Here is a 19,726-nt window from a genome sequence, read left to right as displayed (position 1 = left end):
AGTAGTGTGATTCCTCCAATTTCGTTTTTCTTTTTCAATATGTCTTTGGCTATTTGGGGCCTCTTTCCTTTCCAAATAAATTTCATAGTTAGTTTTTCTAGTTCCTTAAAGAAGGCTGTGTTGATTTTTATTGGGATTGCATTGAATGTGTATATTAGCTTTGGTAGGATAGACATGTTAATAATATTTAGTCTTCCTATCCATGAACAGGGAATATTCTTCCATTTATTTAGTTCTTCTTTGATTTCCTTGAACAGTCTTGTATAGTTCTCGGTGTATAAGTTTTCTACATCTTTAGTTAAATTTATTCCTAAATATTTGATTTTTTTTAATTTACTATTGTGAATGGTATTTGTTTCTTGATTTCCTCCTGATCTTGCTCATTATTGGTGTACAGAAATGCTACTGATTTTTGCGCATTGATCTTATAACCTGCGACTTTACTAAACTCATTTATGAGTTCTAGAAGCTTTGTTGTAGACCTCTAAGACTTTTCTATGTATAGGATCATGTCACCTGCAAATAATGAAATTTTGACTTCTTCCTTTCCAATTTGAATGCCTTTTATATCTGGTTCTTGCCTCAGTGCTCGAGCAAGTACTTCTAAGACAATGTTAAATAGAAAGGGAGAGAGTGGGCATCCTTGTCTTGTTCCTGACTTTAGAGGGAAGGATTTTAGGGTTTCTAAATTGTAAACAATGTTGGCTGTAGGTTTTTCATATATACTTTTTATCATGTTCAAAAACTTTCCTTGTATTCTGTACTTTTGGAGTGTTTTTATCAAGAAATGGTGCTGTATTTTGTCAAATGCTTTTTCTGCATCTATAGATAAAAACATGTGATTTTTTTCCTTCAATCTGTTTATATGGTGTATTACATTGTTTGATTTTCTTATGTTGAAACATCCTTGCATACCTGGAATGAATCCCACTTGGTCATGTTGTATAATTCATTTAATGTGTTATTGAATACGATTAGCAAGTATTTTGTTAAGTATTTTTGCATCTAGGTTCATTAGAGAAATTAGTCTGTAATTTTCCTTTCTTGTGGTATATTTGTTTGGCTTTGGTACTAGGGTAATGATGGTATCATAGAAGGAGTTAGGCAATGTTCCTTCTGTTTTGATTTTTTGGAAGCGTTTCAGCAGGATTGGTGTTAGTTCTTTCCAGAATGTTTTGTAGAATTCACCTGTGAAGCCATCTGGCCCTGGGCTCTTCTTTGTTGGGAGGTTTTTAATGACTGATTCTATCTCTTTACTTGTGATTAGTGTGTTGAGATCTTCAATTTCTTCTTTTGTCAATATAGGCTGCTTATGTGTTTCTAGGAATTTGTCCATTTCCTCTGAATTGTCATTTTTGTTGGGGTATAGTTTTTCAAAGTATCCTCTTATGATAATATTTATTTCTGTGGGGTCAGTGGTAATATCTCCTTTCTCATTTCTTATTTTGTGTATTTGCATCTTCTCTCTTTTTTTCTTTGTTAGTCTCACTAAAGGTTTGTCAAATTTATTGATCTTCTCAAAAAACCATCTCTTGGTCTTGTTTATCTTTTCAAGTGCTTTCTTATTTTCTATTTCATTTAGTTCTGCTCTTATCTTTGTTATTTCCTTCCTTCTTCTTCCTGTTGGATTACTTTGTTGTTTTTTTCCTAATTCCTCCAAATGTGCAGTTAGTTCTTCAATTTTTGCTCTTTCTTCTTTTTTGATGTATGAATTTATGGCTATAAATTTCCCTCTCAGTACTGCTTTTGCTACATCCCATAAATTTTGGTGTGTTGTGTTATCATTATCATTTGTTTCAAGGTAGTCATTGATTTCTTTTGAGATTTCCTCTTTGACCCACTGTTTTTCTAAGAGTGTGCTGTTTAATTTCCATATCTTGGTGTGAAATCTGGGCCTCTGGCCCTTGCAGATTTCCAGCTTCACTCCACTGTGGTCAGAGATATTATTTTGTACGATTTTGATCTTTCTGAATTCATTAAGCCTTTCTTTGTGCCCTAGCATATGGTCTATCTTGGAGAATGATCCATGTGCACTTGAGAAAAATGTATATCCTGCTGTGTTTGGGTGTAATGATCTGTATATGTCTATTAGATCCAGCTCCTCTAATATACTGTTTAAATATTTTTTTTCCTCAGTGATTCTCTTTTGAGATGTTCTGTCCAGAGTTGATAGTGGTGTATTAAAATCCCCCACTATAATTGTAGATGCATCTATTCTTTCACTTAGTTTTTCCAGCATTTGCCTCACATATTTAGAGGCATCCTTGTTAGGAGCATAAATATTTATAATTGTTCGTTCTTCTTGACAGATTGTCCCTTTCACTAAATATGTAGTGTCCTTCTTTGTCTCTCACAATTGTTTCACATTTAAAGTCTATTTTGTCTGATATTAATATAGCTACTCCTGCTTTTTTTTGGTTATTGTTTGCTTGTAAGATTGTTTTCCAACCATTCACTTTCAGCCTCCATGAATCTCTGAGTCTAAGATGTGTCTCTTGTAGACAGCATATAGATGGGTCATATTTTCTTATCCAATGTCCCAGTCTGAATCTTTTAATTACTTTCAAGGAATTATTTATGTTCGCCATATATTGATTGGACTTGTGTTTGTCATATTTTTAGTTTGTTTGTTTGTTTTTTCCTTCTCTTTTTGTCTTTTTTGTTGCTCTTACACTCTCCTCCAACTCTGCCTGTCCTGTTTTTTCCTTTCTTCCTGCAGAACTCCCTTTAGAATTTCTTGAAGGAATTTTCTCTTTGTCTTGAGCATTGGATAATTTGACAAGTATATGTCTTGGGGTGGGCCTGTTGGGGTTATGATGTTTGGGGTGTGCTGTGCTTCTTGGATATGTACATCTGTCTCTTTCAGTAGATTTGGGAAGTTTTCAGCCATTATTTCCTGGAACACTCCTTCTGACCCCTTTCCCTTCTCTTCTCCTTCTGGGATGCCTATAATATGTATGTTTGTGCATTTTGCATTGTCATTCAGGTTCTTAAGTCCAGCTGGATTTTTTCTATCTTTTTATTGATCAATTCTACTGTTTGATTTCCGATGTACTGTCTTCCACATCGCTAATTCTATGCTCTGCCTCTTCTAATCTGCTGCTATTTGATGCGAGTGTATTTTTGATTTCTTGAACTGTAGTGTTCATTCCCATCATATCTGTTATCTTTTTGCATATGTGTGCAATTTCCCCTCCAAGTGTTGTCTTCATATTGTTAACCTCTTCCTTTACTTCATTAAATTTTTCTGTACTGAGATCTTTAATTACTTGTGCGAAGTTCCTGGTTTTTAGTTCATTCATTGGATTCAGCCATGTTTTCCTGATTACTGGTTTGGTTTGTAGATTTTTGTTGCTGTCTGGTCATCATTTTATCTTGACGGGTTTAATCAGTTCCTTACCTTCTTTGTCTAGTCTTGGGAATTAATTAGCTGTTGTTTTTGTGTAAGTGTTATATCTTCTCTTTGTCACTTTGTTCTTCTTATTCTAATTTCTTATTGCTGGCTGAATTCACTTTGAAGGAAAGTATTAGGGCCAGAGAAAGGCGATTGTGTAAGAAAGGAAAATGTGAAAAGTAGTATTGGTAATAAATGTTATCAGAGCAACAATATGAGATCTGGGAGGATGGATATTAGATTTATGTAAGTTGTGTAGAGTTATAGCATTAAGTAGAGTACCTATAATGAGGTAGTCGACTGAATATGGAAGGAATGTGGTATGAATTAAAAAGCTAGTGTTTTCGTGAGAGAGGGAAAGGGAAAAGAAAGACAATAGTTTCAAGAGTGGATAAAAGACAAAAAACAAAATAAAGGTATTAGAAATTAAGAGTTAGACAATTTGGGGATCAAAGAAAGGGAGGTGGAATATAGGAGAGACAGTAGATGATGGAGGATATCAAGATGTGGGGAAAAGGGGATAGTGTAGGTAGCCAAAATCAATTCACACAGAAATGAGGCAATGGAGGATGAGGAAACCCAGCAAAGGTGAGGTGTTCCCTGCAGCATCTATTGTATAATTAAGATAAGATAAAATAAGAATAAAATGAGGGACAAGAGAGAAAAAAGAAGAGAGAAGAAAGAAAGAAAAAGGGAGGTGGGTAAAGGGAGAGGAACCAATAAGGAAGAGAAAAAATGATATCAAACAACAACAACAGCAACAACAGAAACCCCCCCTAAATAACTGAGGAAAAAAAAAAGACCTTGGGGGATACAATGGGAGAAAAGACTAGGAGATAATGCAATGTTACCAATGAGGACAATAAAAAATAAAAAACTCAAGAGGTGTGAGTATCTGGGTTGTGGGCCACCAGGGTTTAGGGGACACAGACCTGGCAACCTCAAATCTGGTTAACTGGGAGCCTGGGAGCACCGCAATGCAACACAGCCTTCAGGGATCCCCGCAGCGGGATGCCAGCCCTATGGGGGAGGTCACATCCACAAACTCTGACCTATGTGTCAGAACCCCACAATTCACCCTCTCACTAGGGTCTCTTCTGTGGCTGTATCACCAATTCGACTTCAGGACACCTCCCGCCCTGCAAGCCCCCAAAACAGCCACCTGGGGAGCCTCTACACTACAGCCAATTTAATGATGCTGCAGATCAGCAGCCAGGCCCAGGGGGCGGGGCTCCAGCCAGAAGCACCGATATCAGTGTCCAAAACCGAAATTCCCACGCCTCGCAAAAGATTCCCTTAATCGGCTTCCAGACATCTCCCACCCTGCAGGCCCCTGAAACAGCCTCCTGGTGACGTCTCTTTATTGTGACCCATTTAAGGTCACTGCATATCGGCAGCTGGCCTTGGGGGTGGGGCTCTAGCCAGAAGCACTATTATTCATGTCAGAAATAAAAAATTCTCCACCTCGCACAAAACTCCCATCTGTCTCCCCAAATCGGTCTGCGAAGGCCTCCTGCCCTGTTAGCCCCCCAATAGCCCACTCAGGGCTTATGAATTCCCCAGTACTGCAGAGCCTCCAGGAATCGCTGCAGCGGAGCCATTGCCACGGCTCCTCCCACCCCAGGAGGGAGCATCCTGCGTGCAGCCCCCACCTCCATGTAAGAGAGCCTCAATTTTATCTTATACATGAATTTTCTCTCTTACCTTCCCACCAAATCAATGTCCAGACACCTCCTGCCCTGCAAAATCCCGAAACAGCCTGGTCCCGAAGAATTCCCAATGCTGCCCAGCCGCTTCTTTGCAGGAGAGACTATCAGTTGCACTCACTCAACCACCATCTTGCCCCCACCACCCATTGTTTTTTTTAAAGAGTGTATTGCTTAATTTCCAAATATTTATGAGTTTTCTAGTTCTCCCTCTCTTATTAATTGTTAACTTCATTCCCTTGTGATGTGAGAAAATAAGTTGCATGATTTCCAGGTTTTTTAAATTTATTGAGACTTGTGTTGGTGGGCTAATGTTTTTTCTATCCTCAAGAATGATCCATGCTCACAAAAGAAGAATGTGTTTTTCATTACTGTTGGATGAAGTGTTCTATATGTCTTTTTTTAAAAAACATTTTCTTTTTCTTTTTTCTTCCCCTCCCCCTCCCCCTCCCCCTCTCCTACCCTGATGATTTTGCTTTCTCTGTCCTTTTGCTGTGTGATTCTCTGTACCTATTTCTCTTTTTGTCTTCTCTACTCATCTTTCTTTCTCCTCTAGGATTCACCAGGATTCAATCCTGGAGATCTCTGATGTGGAGAGAGGCTCCCTATCAGTTGTGCCACCTCAGTTCTTGGTCTCTGCTGTGCTTCACCTTGAATCTCCCCTTGTCTCTTTTGTTGCAACATCATCCTGCTGTGTGACTCATTTGCATGGGCACTGGCTTACTGCACGGGCACTCGACTTGCTGTGTGGGCACTCAGCTTGCCACCTGGGCACTGGCTTACCCTATGGGAACCCATGCCAGCACTTGGCTTTCCATGTGTGCACTTGTGCAGGCATTTGGCTAGCCACTCAGGCACTTGGCTTGTCATGAGGGCAGTTGCATGGGCACTTGGCTCATGACATGGGCACTCAGTTCGCTGGAGCTGTGTGGGCATGCTTTCTCTTCCTCTTCTTTTTCACCAATAGGCCCCAGAGATAGAACCCAGGTCCTCCCATATGGTAGGTGGAAGTCTTATCACTTGAACCCAAATCTGCTTTCCTGTATGTGTCTTTTAAATCTAGGTGGTTTATTGGATTTTCTGTTTTACTGTATCCTTATTGATATAGGTGTTCTAGCCATTATTGAAAGTGTTGTATTGAAGTCTTCTACTATTAATGTAGACATGTGTATTCTCCCTTCCAATCTCTTGGTATTTGCTCCATCTATTTTATGTGATATTAATATAACTAACACAGTTATCTTTTAGCTACTATTTGAATGGTATATATATATGTATATATTTTTTTCATCCATTCACTTTAATCCTACTTGTAGATTTGAATTTAAGGTGAGTCTCTTGTATATAGCATCTTATTGGGTCATGCTTTTCTTAAATTCCATTCTGTCAGTCTCTTCCTTTTGACTGCATAGTTTTATTCATTTAAATTTAAAGTATCTACAGATAATAGATGATTTTCTGATCTCACATTGTTATTTGGTCTTTGTAGGTCTTATACATTTTTTCCTATTAATTTTTCCATTAATGCCTATTTTCATAATTATTTGATTTTTTTGTATTGCACCATTTTGAGACCCTTCTTATTTCTTCCCATATATATTTTTCACATATTTTATTTGTAGTACCATGGTGCTAAAATTTAAAATCCTAAATCTATAACAACCACAGTTGATTTGCTACCAAATTATCTTCAGTAGCATACATGTACACTGTTCCTATACCTTCTCTTCACCCACCTTTTTATTGTACCTGTTAAAATTATATATTTACATTATATGTCTAAACCATAGATTTATTATTTCATTTTATGCATTTGTATTTTAGAATTTTCTAGGTGTAAAAAACTGTGTTACATACCAAAATATAGTTTATATTAGTATTGGGATTTATAATTACCTTAATGGTTACCCCTACCAGAGGACTTTGTTTCTTTATGCTGTGTCAATCCACTGCCTGGTGCCTTTCCTTTCATCTGAAGAACACCCTTTAGCATAGCCTGTAGGGCACGTCTAATGGTGACAATCTCCCTTAGTTTTTGCTTATCTGAACATATCTTAATCTCATCTTCATTTGTGAAAGATAATCTCACACAATACAAAATTCTTGGTTGGCAATTGTTTTCTTTCAGCACTTAAATATTTTGCCTTGCTGCTTTCTTACATCCATGGGCTTTTTAAAAATATAATAAATTTTATTTTTAAAGGGGTTTTAGATTACAGAAAAGTTACATTGAAAGTATGATGCAACTATTTTTTGTTTTAAATGTAGCAGTACAACCTATTATGAAGTACCTGTAAAAAACATTCATTTAAAATATATATGCACATTTAAAAAATGACTCACTTGTGGTGAGGACTAACCTAGTTACAGTTATAATCTAAAAACTAAAACCATAATTGTGACATTTATCAGAAGTTCACACATCTAACCAATACTGAAAGAGGCAACTATCATTGTTATAACTTCTTTAAAGCCAAAAACTTAAGCACAAATCAAAATTAAGAGAAACTTCAGAATGTTCACATTTGCATGCATTTTTGACTGAACTTTCAGATTCCAAATATAATAATACCAGAACTTTGAATCAAAATGAATATTAAAAACATTTAAGCTTTGTGACAAACTTACTTTACAGAAGTAGAAAAAACAGAGTGAATAATGACAGCAGTATATTTTTAGGAGAGAAAGAAATTATGTATTGCCTTCATCATGAAACAAAAGTCAGTGAGTAGGGAAGTGGATGTGGCTTAGGAGACTGGCTCCTGCCTACCAAATGGAAGGTTGCTGGTTCAGATCCCAATGCCTCCTAAAGAAGACAGTGAGCTGGTGTGACAGGCAACTGCAGCAAGCTCATACAACAAGAGACACAAGAAGAAGTAACATAATAATGAGAGACACAACAAAGCAGGAAATAGAGGTTCCCCATGCCTCCTAAAGAGACAGTGAGCTGATCCAGCAAGATGATGCAGCAAGAGACACGGAGAGGGAAAACCTAACAAGAAACATAACAAAGCAGGGATTGGAGGTGGCTCAAGTGATCAGGCCCCTCGCTCCTACATAAGAGGTTCTGGGGTTCATCTTCCAATGTCTCATAAAGAAACAAGGAAGACAGACACAGCAAGCGAAAAACAGCAAGGGGTGGGGCGAGAAATAAATAAAATCTTTAAAAAAAGTCAATGAGTTAACATTTTTATCATACTGACCATGTTATTTGCTATTCAAGAATTTGCTTTTCAAGTTGTGTCTTTAAAATATATCCATCCATATATTTTGATTAAATTAAAATTATACATCAAAAACATTTCACTCAGAATTCTAATCTTAAATATAAGCCATACCTTATCAAAGCATAGACCAAAGTGTACAGTAATGCTACCATTTAGATTTATATGCTTCATCTGAAAAACTTATCTTACAAACAGAAGTTTTACCCCTTTTCTCCAGAATAAACGTCCCTATCTCTAAAACTAAATGATAATCGAAAAGGACAGATTCAAATAATTCATGCGGTGCATTTTCCTTCATTAGGCTTTGATAAAAACAGAGCTGTCTGGTTTTGGAGAACCATCTTTCCCCTCAGTTACAGTCTCTGTGGTCCCAGAAACACACACAATAACCATTGTTTAATTTGTTGAAGCTGTCTTGTTTCTCAGCAATACTGCACAAACAGCTACAATCTCATGACTTTCATAGTCATAGTCAGGAATTGACTTTGATGAGAAATCTGTTAGTTCTGCTGATGTTGCACTCTTTTTAATCCTCTGTGCCACTGTCTGCTGCTCCTGGAGTGTTCTTGCCCAAGAAAGAGTTCATGGGATATATGTGAAGGGCTACATGAAAACTTCAAATTGCTTCATCCATTTTGTCTGTTGGCTCTCTGTTGTCATATTGTTCTTTTGTTTTTCTCCTTATCCTTTAGTTTACCATTCCTAATAGTCTTCATTTCTAAACTCTTCTCTGAATCTCTTACTCTTATTTTATCCTTGCAGGTCATAACACTGCTTTTAGTATCTCTTGCACATCTGGTCTTTTGGTAACATATACTATGAGTTTTTTTGTTGTTGTCTGTGAAGACTTCCAACTCACACTCATTCTTGAAGGACAGCTTTGCTGGATACAATTCTTGGCTGGCAGTTTTTGTCTTTCAGTTCCTTAAATATATCATACCACTTTGTTCTCTCCTCCATGGTTTCTGATGAGAGGTCAGCACTTAATCTTATTTAGTTTCCCCTGTATGTGATGCTTTGCTTCTCTTGATGCTTTCAGAATCCTCCCTTTATTACTAATATCTATCATTCTGAAGAGTAGGCATCTCAGGTTAGGTCTACTTGGATTTATTCTGTTTGCAGTGTGTTGTCACTCTTTGATTTGATATGTATGTCCTTCATAAGGATTGGGAAGTTTTCAGTAATTATTTCCTCAAATATTCTTTCTGCTCCTTTTCCATTCTCTTCTCCTTCTGGGACACCAATACGGCAAATGTTTGTGCATTTTGCATTGTCATTCATATTCCTGAGACTACTTTCAAATGTTTTCATTCTCTTCTCTTTCTTTTCTCCTGTCTTTTCCAGTTCAGATGTTCTGTCTTTGAAATCAATATTTCTCTCTTCAAGCAATTCAAATCTGCTCTTATGTGCCTCTAGTGCATTTTATTTTATTTATTTATTTTTTCTCATCCATCGTATCTTTTATTCTCATAAGGTTTGTTACTTTTCTTTTCAGGTTTTCAAATTGTTCTTTATGCTATCCCAGTATCTTCTTCATATCCTTTATTTCTTTAGGCATATTTTTCTTTAAATTCTTTAAAGTGATTTAGAATAATTATGTGATTATCACTGATTAATTGTAATAAATCCTGTATCTCTTCAGGATGTTTGGTTTGTTCTTTTGGCTGGGCCATCTCTTCCTGTTTCCTTGTATGCCTTATAATTTTTTGCTGATATCTAGGCATCTGAATATGTTGGTGTATTTACTCTGATAGTTATTTTCTTTTTCTTGTCAATTGTGTTTTTTTCCCCCAAATCTCTTCTTTCATATTTAGTTCAACTTATTCTCAGTCTTTAACCAGCTTAAGTTTTCAAAATTGGATGGACTCACTAGTGGGGTCAGATTTTCTCCTATGGGTTTAATATAGAGAGTGCAGTTTTTGTCCATGCAGTTCCCAGACTGGCCAGAAGATGGCACTAGTCAGTGAACCTTTCCACGGAAGTATTTCAGGGTCAACTTTCCTGTGTTCCTGTGTTGAATCTCCAGATCAGAGATTAAAAGCTGACTCTGTTAACTAAATTCACTGAAGAAAATCACCCAGACCTCCCCTCCCTTTTCCCTTGAAACAGCTAATAAGGAGGAAGATGTCTGTTCCCCTCTCAGTTGGCTACAGTAAGCCAGGGGTTATACACCACCTTAATATCTTGGGCAGCCCTTCCCAACTGCCACAGAGGCTTGGTAGCTGATTTTTAATTTTTGACTTCTTCCTCTCTCTGTCCCTCACCCTCCTGGTATTTGTGTAGCACTGTCTTGGTCTGTTGATCTCCAAAGCAGGTCCCATGGACAGCTTTTGTCTCTTTCTCCATTGTTTTTGTGAGAGCATTCAGCTCTGCCTGTTAGTTCCTCACCATCTTCCTATAATCCCTCCATTCATGTTTTTTAATGAAAAATCATCACTTGTTATTATTGGAATTTTCTTGTACATAACACTTTGCTTTTCTCTTGTAATTCCCAGAAGAACTCTTTCCTTTTTCTTGGTGTTCAACAGTTTGAGTGCTATGTGTGTCTGGGTGTTCTCTTAAATTCATCCTTCCTGGGGTTCATTGAACTTCCTGAATGTACATATTCAAGTTTTCCATTAAATTTAAGAAGGTTTCTATTTCATTGAAAATTCCTTCTGCCTCTTTTTCTTTTTCTTCTCTTTCTGGATCACTGATAATGTATATATTTGTATTTATTTTGTGGAGTTCCTCTGGTCACTTAGGTTCTCTTCACATTTTTATTCATTTTGTTTTTTGCTCCTCAGCCTGAATAATTTCAATAGTCTCATGACTAATAATGGATTCTTTCTTCTGCTACCTCCAAGCTGCTGTTGAAGTCCTCTAGTGAATTTTTTATTTCAGTTATTTTGGACTTCAATTTCAGTACTTGTTTGGTTTCTTTATAAAATTTCTGTGTCTTTATTGAGACTCTCATCTTCCTTCATTTTTTCCCTGATAACTTTTAGTTCTTTTTTTATGGTTTTAGTATCTGGGTAAGAGCTGAATAAAGAAAAAAACAGATTTATCTTTATATACTTGGGCATATTGAAGATTATAATTTTTTATAGTCTTGGTGCTGTACATCCAATGTCTGACTTTCTTTGTTGATGGTTTCTGGAATTTTATTTTGCTCATTTTGTTGGCCATCATTTTCTCTTTCTTGTTTTATCTTGTAATCTTTTGTGGAACGTTGTACGTTTTAATGTTTTAAACTGTTAACACTGGGACATATTCCCTAAACTGTCTGTTCCTTAAGTATGTAACCAACTAGTGACATGACATTACCTTGAGTGCCAGTAGCTAACAAACCCAAACAAACCAAAGGAAAAATTACATGCACAGTCTTTGCAAGTGGGTCTGTACTGGCTAATGCTCTCCTTCAGAGTTTAGCCCTCCTACTTACAAGATCAGTCCAAGGCAAATACTAAGTATAGCATTTCTCCATCTTTTCTGAGGCTGTGTTTTCTGGACTTCTGTGTGCTTGTGGCCTAAGGAATTCTTCCATTACATGAATTTGAATTCCCCCTCTACTCCCTTTAAAATAGATTTTCTCCACTTCCTAGTGCTGTAGTATATAAATTAAAACAGATAATCCTTTGCCCCAGGTTGTTTTAACTTAATTGATTATTAAAATAATTTAGCTGTCTTCAAACTTCTTCTTCCTGCAGACAAGATGAGACAAGTTTCTTGGTTCAGTCTTTCTAGCTAACCTGAAGTATACTCATAGGGTTTACTCTGCTCTGTCTGGAACAGAACCAGGGACCCAGAATGGGAAAACAGGCAGACTCCACACCATGCTGGGACATGACTGAGCAAGGGGCTAGCAAGTGTGCCAAGAGCAATTCCTACCATTTCTAAAGTTGAGTTTTCTTGATTAAGCTCTCACCCAGTTATGCAACCCTTTAACTATTTTCCAAATTTGAGAAAGATGGCTCAGTCAGATTTTGCTTGTTTTTAAAAGATTTTGTGGGGAAATAGCAGCCTGGATGCACCATCCTGGTCAACCAGAAGACTTTACTCCATTTTATTATTTTTTATCTGAAGTGTTATAAAAGAAACTTTAGTAATACATTACAACTAGTCAAGTCAGTTCTTATTTCCCTTTCATTTTTTTCTTCTTTATCCCATCCTCTTATTTTATGTGCAGGAATTACATGACTATAGATACTGTAGCATACCTTATTTTTTAATATCTGTATCAATGCATCATAACTTTTGATTTGTAACTATTGTGAATAATAATAATGGTATTTCTCATAATAAGAAGCGAAGCAGGAGCAAGAGAAGAAGAATGTTGACTCTTTTCCTGTTTCTATGCTGGATATTTTTACATGTGTTTTATGTTATCCTCACAATAACCTTATGGGCAGCCTCATTTTTAGAGCCAAATTAACTGAGACCCAGAGATAAGTAACTTGATTAAGATCACTGTGACTGTTTGCTATTGTTTATGAATTCCAGAAATAAGTATTAGATTATGTTTTTAAACTGTTTTGTTCCTCCAGGCATATGAGATTATATTGAATTCAGAGGTTTCACTTTTACTTGATTAAATAATGATTAAGGTTTTGATTGGGCTATGTCAGTAAGATGTTGTATCCCCACCCCCTTAGTGGGTGGGGACTCACAGAGAAACCTCCCTGCAAAGAAGGGAGTTTGGAGTTTTGATACTGGAACCCAGGAAGTAAACACACAGAGAAGCAGATCAGTGAGAAAGAAGAGAAGTCTCTATTAAACACAGCCATGGACCTTCGGGAGAGAGACAGAGCTGTTTGCCTGATAATCTACAGCTGGCCCTGTGGAGAAAGGTGAACAGCTGAGTTGGGAGAGAAATGAGCCCTGGGAAGAAAGGAACCCAGAAAGCCTGAACCCTGGTAGATATTGGCAGCCATTTACTCTAACATGTGACAATAGACTTTGGTGAGGAAAGTAACTTATGCTCTATGGCCTGGTAACCTTTAAGTTTCTACCCCAAATAAATACCCATTATAAAAACCAACTACTTTACAGTGTTTTGCATCAGCACCCCTTTGGCCCACTAATACAGAATTTGGTACAGAGGAGTGGGGGAGTACTTTTGCAATTACCAAAATGCTGGAATGGTTTTATAAATGTATAAGGGGTATTTTTGGAGGAATCTTGTGTGATTATTTATACAGATTGTCTAAGATCAAGCCTCAATAACCTGAGTGTTAAAGCTTCTGATCAGAACTCCAGTAAATAAAACTGTTTAATATTTAAATAACTTTTTCCTTCAAAATTTAGATGACCTCTGAACTCCATTTTCCATAAATGCATTTTAGGAAACCTTTCACTCTGAAGTTCACTTCATACAAGTATCATGGTTTTTTATCTTGATTTCATACAGTAATTTTAGTCAAGTTTTCAAAGCCTGAATGCAAGTACAGTAAAAACAGAAGTCAGCTGGGTTTCCCCAATAAACATAGAAACATTATAATTGTCTAGGGAAAATTGTGGTTTCAAATCTACCTCAAACTCATACACCTCATATTTCTTTTATAAGTAGCTTAGAAGATCTCCCTATAAATCTGTGTAAAACTCCTTCGAATAAGGTAATCAGAGTTTTGACTACTGATTTGTATTATTATAGTTAGAACAGCTCTTTTCCATTTAGAAGAAGAGGTTGTATATCTCCACTATGGAGTCCCTATTAAACATACTTATACCTAGTCATAAAAAAAACCAGGCATTTGGTAAAATTCTAAAGGACTGAAACATTTTCATGACTTATATCTGCTTTTATTAATTTAATATTTATTCAGATACTATTTGTTGGGCACTTACTCTATGGCAGGAATCTAGCTGGAATCTAGGGCTGCTAAAATTTGGCCCCTATCTTCAAGGAACTCACAATATATTGAGAAACCCATTTAAGTGGCAAAGTTGTTATATGCACAGAATCTTGAGAGCCTGGGCAAGTGACTGAAGAGTGGAAATGATTGACTAGGAAAGGAAGGTGGAGTTTGTTTACAGGATTTCACAGTGCAAAGAAATTAAGGGGGATGGAGAAAAAAAGAGATGTCATGCACATAAGCAAGGAAAAGTAAGAAATCATGGTGTGTGTTGAATTAAGGGGAAGATAACCAGAGAATAGGAAACAAAGCAAAATGTGTTTGCTCTAAAATTTGGATTGGAGTAGGTAAAATCTCCTATAAAGCCTCTTTAGTAACTACTCCTTAGATAATTTATAAACTATTAGATATAGAAACCAATTTAGTTCTCCACTCCTTGTTTGACCCTGAGGAAACAAACTAACATTTTAATGGGCAGAGATATGCAGTGGCCATGGAAAGGTAATCCTTTCAATGGAAAGGATTTCCAGGGAGTACTAAGTAAAACTGGATTCTAACACTAAATTAGCTTTACAAATAGTTTAAAAATCGTGTTTAAAATATGGAGGAAGAATGAAATGAACAAAGGAGGAAAAAAGAGAAGAAAGTAGGAAAGGACAAAGGAAGAGAGGCAGGCAAGCAGACAGGAAGGAAGGGAGGAAGAAAAGAAAGGAAGATTCATGTTTAAAATGGAAATGAAGCCCACTGTTTATGCTTTTAGTAATGTCTGCATTTTATCTCCTTAAAACTGTTGGGCCTAATAAATGAAATGAGATTTCCTCATGAGTAAAATATAGTATCTTAGTTCCAGAACATTATCTTTTTATTATATTAAGGATTTTTATTCTAGACAGTTTGGTGATCATATAGATTAAATTATGACGTGGTTTGCAATATTAATGTTCCTGAAGGCACATCGACCATTCACATATTTAAATCATAGAGCATAGTTGTTTGTTCTTTTTTTAAAATGCTTTACAGAGAAAGAACTTTTCATTGAAATTGAACTTCTTTTTAGTAGCTGACTGCTGTAAGTACCACTTAAACTAACAATTAAAGCTTGATCTGTCCTTGTGAATCCCACTTAAAGTGTGTGGATTTTATTCCTAGCTTTCCCTTTTAGCATGCATTAAAGTAATAGAACTTAATCATAGCAAGAATTCAAGAGAGTTTTTCTATGTCCTTCTTTCCGTTCAACATTATCTGACTCTTTTTAATTGTTGCTCTTACAGGAGGGCAAGACCTGTTCAATGAAGCACAAAGAAAGTCCCCCAAGCAACGCCACTGCAAAATCAGAGGCTGTCCCACAGGTAGATTTTTTTTTATATGTATATGTTATGTCAGAAAGCACTTCATGGATCCATTGCATTCAATAATCTTCTCTCTGAACCTAGCTGGAGAAGTGACTGTATATTTGGTAGCATAAGCTAGTTCCTTCACCTGATCTGGAGCTTGCCATGGGTGATGTGCTTGACAGGAGCTTTTGGTGGGATTATGTGAAGCACTCAGAAGATGGAGAGGAAATGAGGTTAGCTCCTCCACCACCACTCACCCAAGAAACAAGCAAACAACAAAAACTTTTAGAGGGAAAATTTTTTAAAAACTTTCATGTGTTCCTTATGGGACAAAGAAAAATTAACAGAAGACTTGGGAAGTCTAACTAACTAAACAGAAATGAGGAGTTTAATTATGAACATCCATTTGACTATAATATATTTGACCAAAAATATTATATCAGAGTAATTCTTTGTGCTTATATCACTTAATATATTTCTTTACCTTTGGGTGAGATGGGTCAGAGTTGAATAGTTTCTCTCAAAACAGTTATTTCTCTCAAAACAGTTATTGAAACACATTTCCATTTATAGACAAAATATTTTATGTACTTACCTGAAGGAGAAGTATTAGGAGAATTACACTTATTTCATTTTTATATATCATTAGTGAGAAATAGGACTTTTCATTACTGTTTGAAGATTCTAGACTTTTGCCTAAAATTATATTTTGACTCTTCTAATTTTCTTTGACAGAAATTGCAAATGCCTCTTTGTTCTGAATGTGAGGTGAAAAAATCAACAGAAAAACAATTGACCAGCATTGAAGGGATGACAACTAGAGAAGAAAAAATACTATAAATACCAAGAAGCTGTGTTTGATATATTTGTTTGCTTTTATCTTCATACTCTTTTTAGACTACAGGCTTACTACTTGATGTGATTTTTGCCATGAATTTGGGTAATGAAATGTGGAATAGGGAGAGGGTTTTAAAATGCAAACATGTAAGTAGGTAATATACAATATAAATGGAGATTTGAGAAAAGTAATACAGCCATGTAGTACCAATGAACCCAAATTCATATACAAATGTATTATAAAATCAAATCAATGATTGTAATAAATCCTAAAAATTAGGGGTTTAATGAAAATATCACTCATCAGATAATTGTATATGTGAGTGAATGAGCTGAACATAGCTCACAGGCAATGGGAACTGGCATTTGAAAAATTATCTGATTTATATGATCAATAGAGCATTGAACCTATGGTTTGAAATTAATTGGTTAAATGATCCAGTTGGTTGTCTGCACCAAATATATTCACTTTTGTTGTAAAGACTCATTTTACAAGTGCAAAGTACATAAACAAATCATTGGTTTTACAAAATGGATCTGCCAAGCTACAATGCATACACTTGGAGCAGAATATATTAGTAGGCTATGTTAGAAGATTGTTCATAAAAATACTTAAATAAACTCTTTAATCAAAAGGTGAATGCAAATTTTGGATTATATTGGTGCATCTTTGATCACAATGACATTCAAATAAATTTAGCGATTTGGAGAATTGAGAAATATTAGAAATAAAAGTAACATTGTGGCATATTCATGTAGAAACTCTACATGCAGAGTAGTTCAAAGGCATTTATCAATATTTTTCATAGCTCAGGCTACCTGAGAGAGGGGAGGGGATGAGTCTTATAAGTGAGCCATAAAAGTTTCAAATGGCATTTTCAGGATAAAATACAATATAGGGTTCCCAAGTTCCTGGTGACTCTAATTCCTTCCCAGCTCTAAAAAATATTTAATTCTATAAGGTGAAATATATCTAGTGTCCAAAGTCCTGTTCCTTTTAATTTTCTTAGCATACCAAGATGTCCTAACAATCTTCTAGGAAAGGGAAACAGGCAATTTAATTTTAAGTAAGATTCACTTCCCATCACCACCCCCTGGCCACATGTAACCTAAGGAAAGTTAATCAGTATTTTACATTAACAGAGCATGTGCTGAAGCATCTTTGGAATTATAAAAGGAAAATCAGGCTGCATTTTTGTGAAATGATTTTGAGAGATAGAATGTTGAAAGATGAGAATTTGGTTTAAAATGAGTCTATTTTGAACAGATTTTTAAAACTGTTTCTTTTATATGATTATGTTCTAAATTTCTAGTCTACTATGTGACAATATAATTGTTTTTCTTCTCTTAGCTCCTGGCATTATCAAATGGGCTATGAAGTGACATAAATTATAGTTTTTTTCTTTAAAGATACACAGCACCATGCATTCACAGGACTTAGTGTGGTATATTCATTGCATCACTTGTTGCAAAAAAATAGTACTTGTAGCAGGAGAGTTTATAAAAACATCTTCAAGAAATATTTTGGGAATCCTTTTCCATAATTAAACTTGGGATTCTTTTTTAGTATATTCTATGATTGTACTTTAATGAATGCCTTCTAGTTCTCTAAGTTCTTTAATTCTTTAATCCTATTATTGCTTCAAAATAGAAACAGAGAAGTTTAAAATGCTTTCTTTACCTGTGTGGCTTTTACTACATGATAGATGCCGTTTTTGTATTATACCTTTTAATTAACAGCTCTAAACAGATGCTGTTTTTAAGGAGTTAACTTTCAATGCCTAACTATCTTCATATGGAAGAAAATGTTAAAATAAATATTTACTATAGATATTATAATTCTATTATATACCTATAGCGATAAGGAGAGAAAAATTACTTATTCTTTGTGGAGTATGAATTGATTCCTTTTGAGACAATTTCTGATGGACTAGCTTCTTTCAATATGAGTACTTCCAGAAATGGCAACAGATAATTATTTCCACTTACTTTAAAATACTAATCAATTAAAAGTACTTGCTTTGGGGTTAAAAATTGTTTAGGACTCTATGTTTCCTTTTATATGTATTAACTGTGTGTAAATTGAATCAGTACCTAAACTGTGTAAGAACTAAATTAATGCTGACTGTTTCTCCCCAATGCCAACATGCTCAGAAAAGTAAACAATTCATCAGTCACCCAGATGTTGTTTTCTCTGAAACCTCAATAGCTAAATATCAAAAATATTAAGCAACTAAGTTTTTTTAATTCTTAAAGCAGAGAGTGGGTATCACAGTGCTGTTTTAGACATTATTCTGTTTCATACAATATACAGGATTAAAACTCCAAGACAGTTATATGTGAAGAAGATATTTAATGTTTTGAATTGAAAATGTGGATAACTGGATTAAACAGCATCTTCCATGAACTTTGCTATAATGGATTCTTTTATTTTTATAGCTCAGGAACTGTAATAACTAGCACTGATTGCAGCAGAGACTGAAATAATTACTTGTACCAGAGATTAGGGTGGACTGGCCAAACCTAAAGTATGATGAAAACATGTATTTGGTTACTTAGGGGACATTTTCTAATCTGCCCAGCCTTATAATTCCCCAGACTGTGTTCATCTTGATTGTTTTACATAATCTTAATTGTCAAGTGATGAAAAATAAAAGGTACTGAAAGATGGCTTACTTTTGTTCAATAAAATTTGTTACAAAAACCACAAAGTATATTATCCTGTATAAGCTAATTGAAAAATCAAATCTTGAAATGAAAAATTTTGCTTCTGTGATTAGGATTTAAGAAATTTTTTTAGATGTCATCCTGGAAGTTTCTTTCAATTTCTCTTTGCCAATGTCCCAGAAATCTTTTGTTTCACTTAGATTTTTTTTTTTAAAGCAAAGCTCCATGATGGCAAGAATTTTTGTCTTTTTTATATACAGGTGATTCCCACATACTGAGAACTAACCTGCCTCATAGAAGCTGTCAAATATTTGTTGAATAATTTAATTAAGACCCTGAGAAGAAGCAAGCAACTATATTCTGGCATGGTAACAAGGAACCGTAAGACCTATTTTTGTAGGAAGATAAAATAAATATCATGGAAGTGCCATTGTTTGTTTTATTTTGTTTAATTTTGTTTTTGTCCCTTTCCTTGGCCCTTTTTAATGAAAGGTTTATCTGTGAGGCTATGGCTGTGACATTAAGCAAAGTAGACATGTTATCCCTGGATTAAATATGAAAGAAAACCCAATGTACTAGACATGATTTGCATGGGCTTTGAGAGTCTTTAATTGGAATCCAGCTCTGACACTATCTGGCCTTGCTCAGGTTGCTTAACTTCTAGCATTCATTTCCTAATCTCTTGGGTCTTCAGGAGTTGGACCGAAATCAGAGGTTATCCTCTCTG

The 19,726-nt window shown here is 35.5% G+C and overlaps 1 protein-coding gene across 1 annotated transcript in view; it reads left to right on the top strand.

Moving 5' to 3' along the window:
• LUZP2 (leucine zipper protein 2) overlaps positions 1-19,043 on the top strand; it is a 608,759-nt gene extending 589,716 nt beyond the window's left edge. Inside the window, exons 11-12 of the mRNA XM_023592163.3 lie at positions 15,433-15,510; positions 16,231-19,043. Of these exons, the coding sequence (XP_023447931.1) occupies positions 15,433-15,510; positions 16,231-16,335 (183 nt within the window). The 3' untranslated portion in view covers positions 16,336-19,043. The remainder of the gene's footprint in view (positions 1-15,432; positions 15,511-16,230) is intronic.
• Positions 19,044-19,726: the final 683 nt, after the last annotated feature.

Source organism: Dasypus novemcinctus, chromosome 10 (assembly GCF_030445035.2).
Source record: "Dasypus novemcinctus isolate mDasNov1 chromosome 10, mDasNov1.1.hap2, whole genome shotgun sequence".
Lineage (NCBI taxonomy): Eukaryota > Metazoa > Chordata > Mammalia > Cingulata > Dasypodidae > Dasypus > Dasypus novemcinctus.
The sequence above is the reverse complement of the archived record's forward strand: the minus strand, read 5'-3'. Positions and strand labels throughout refer to the sequence as shown.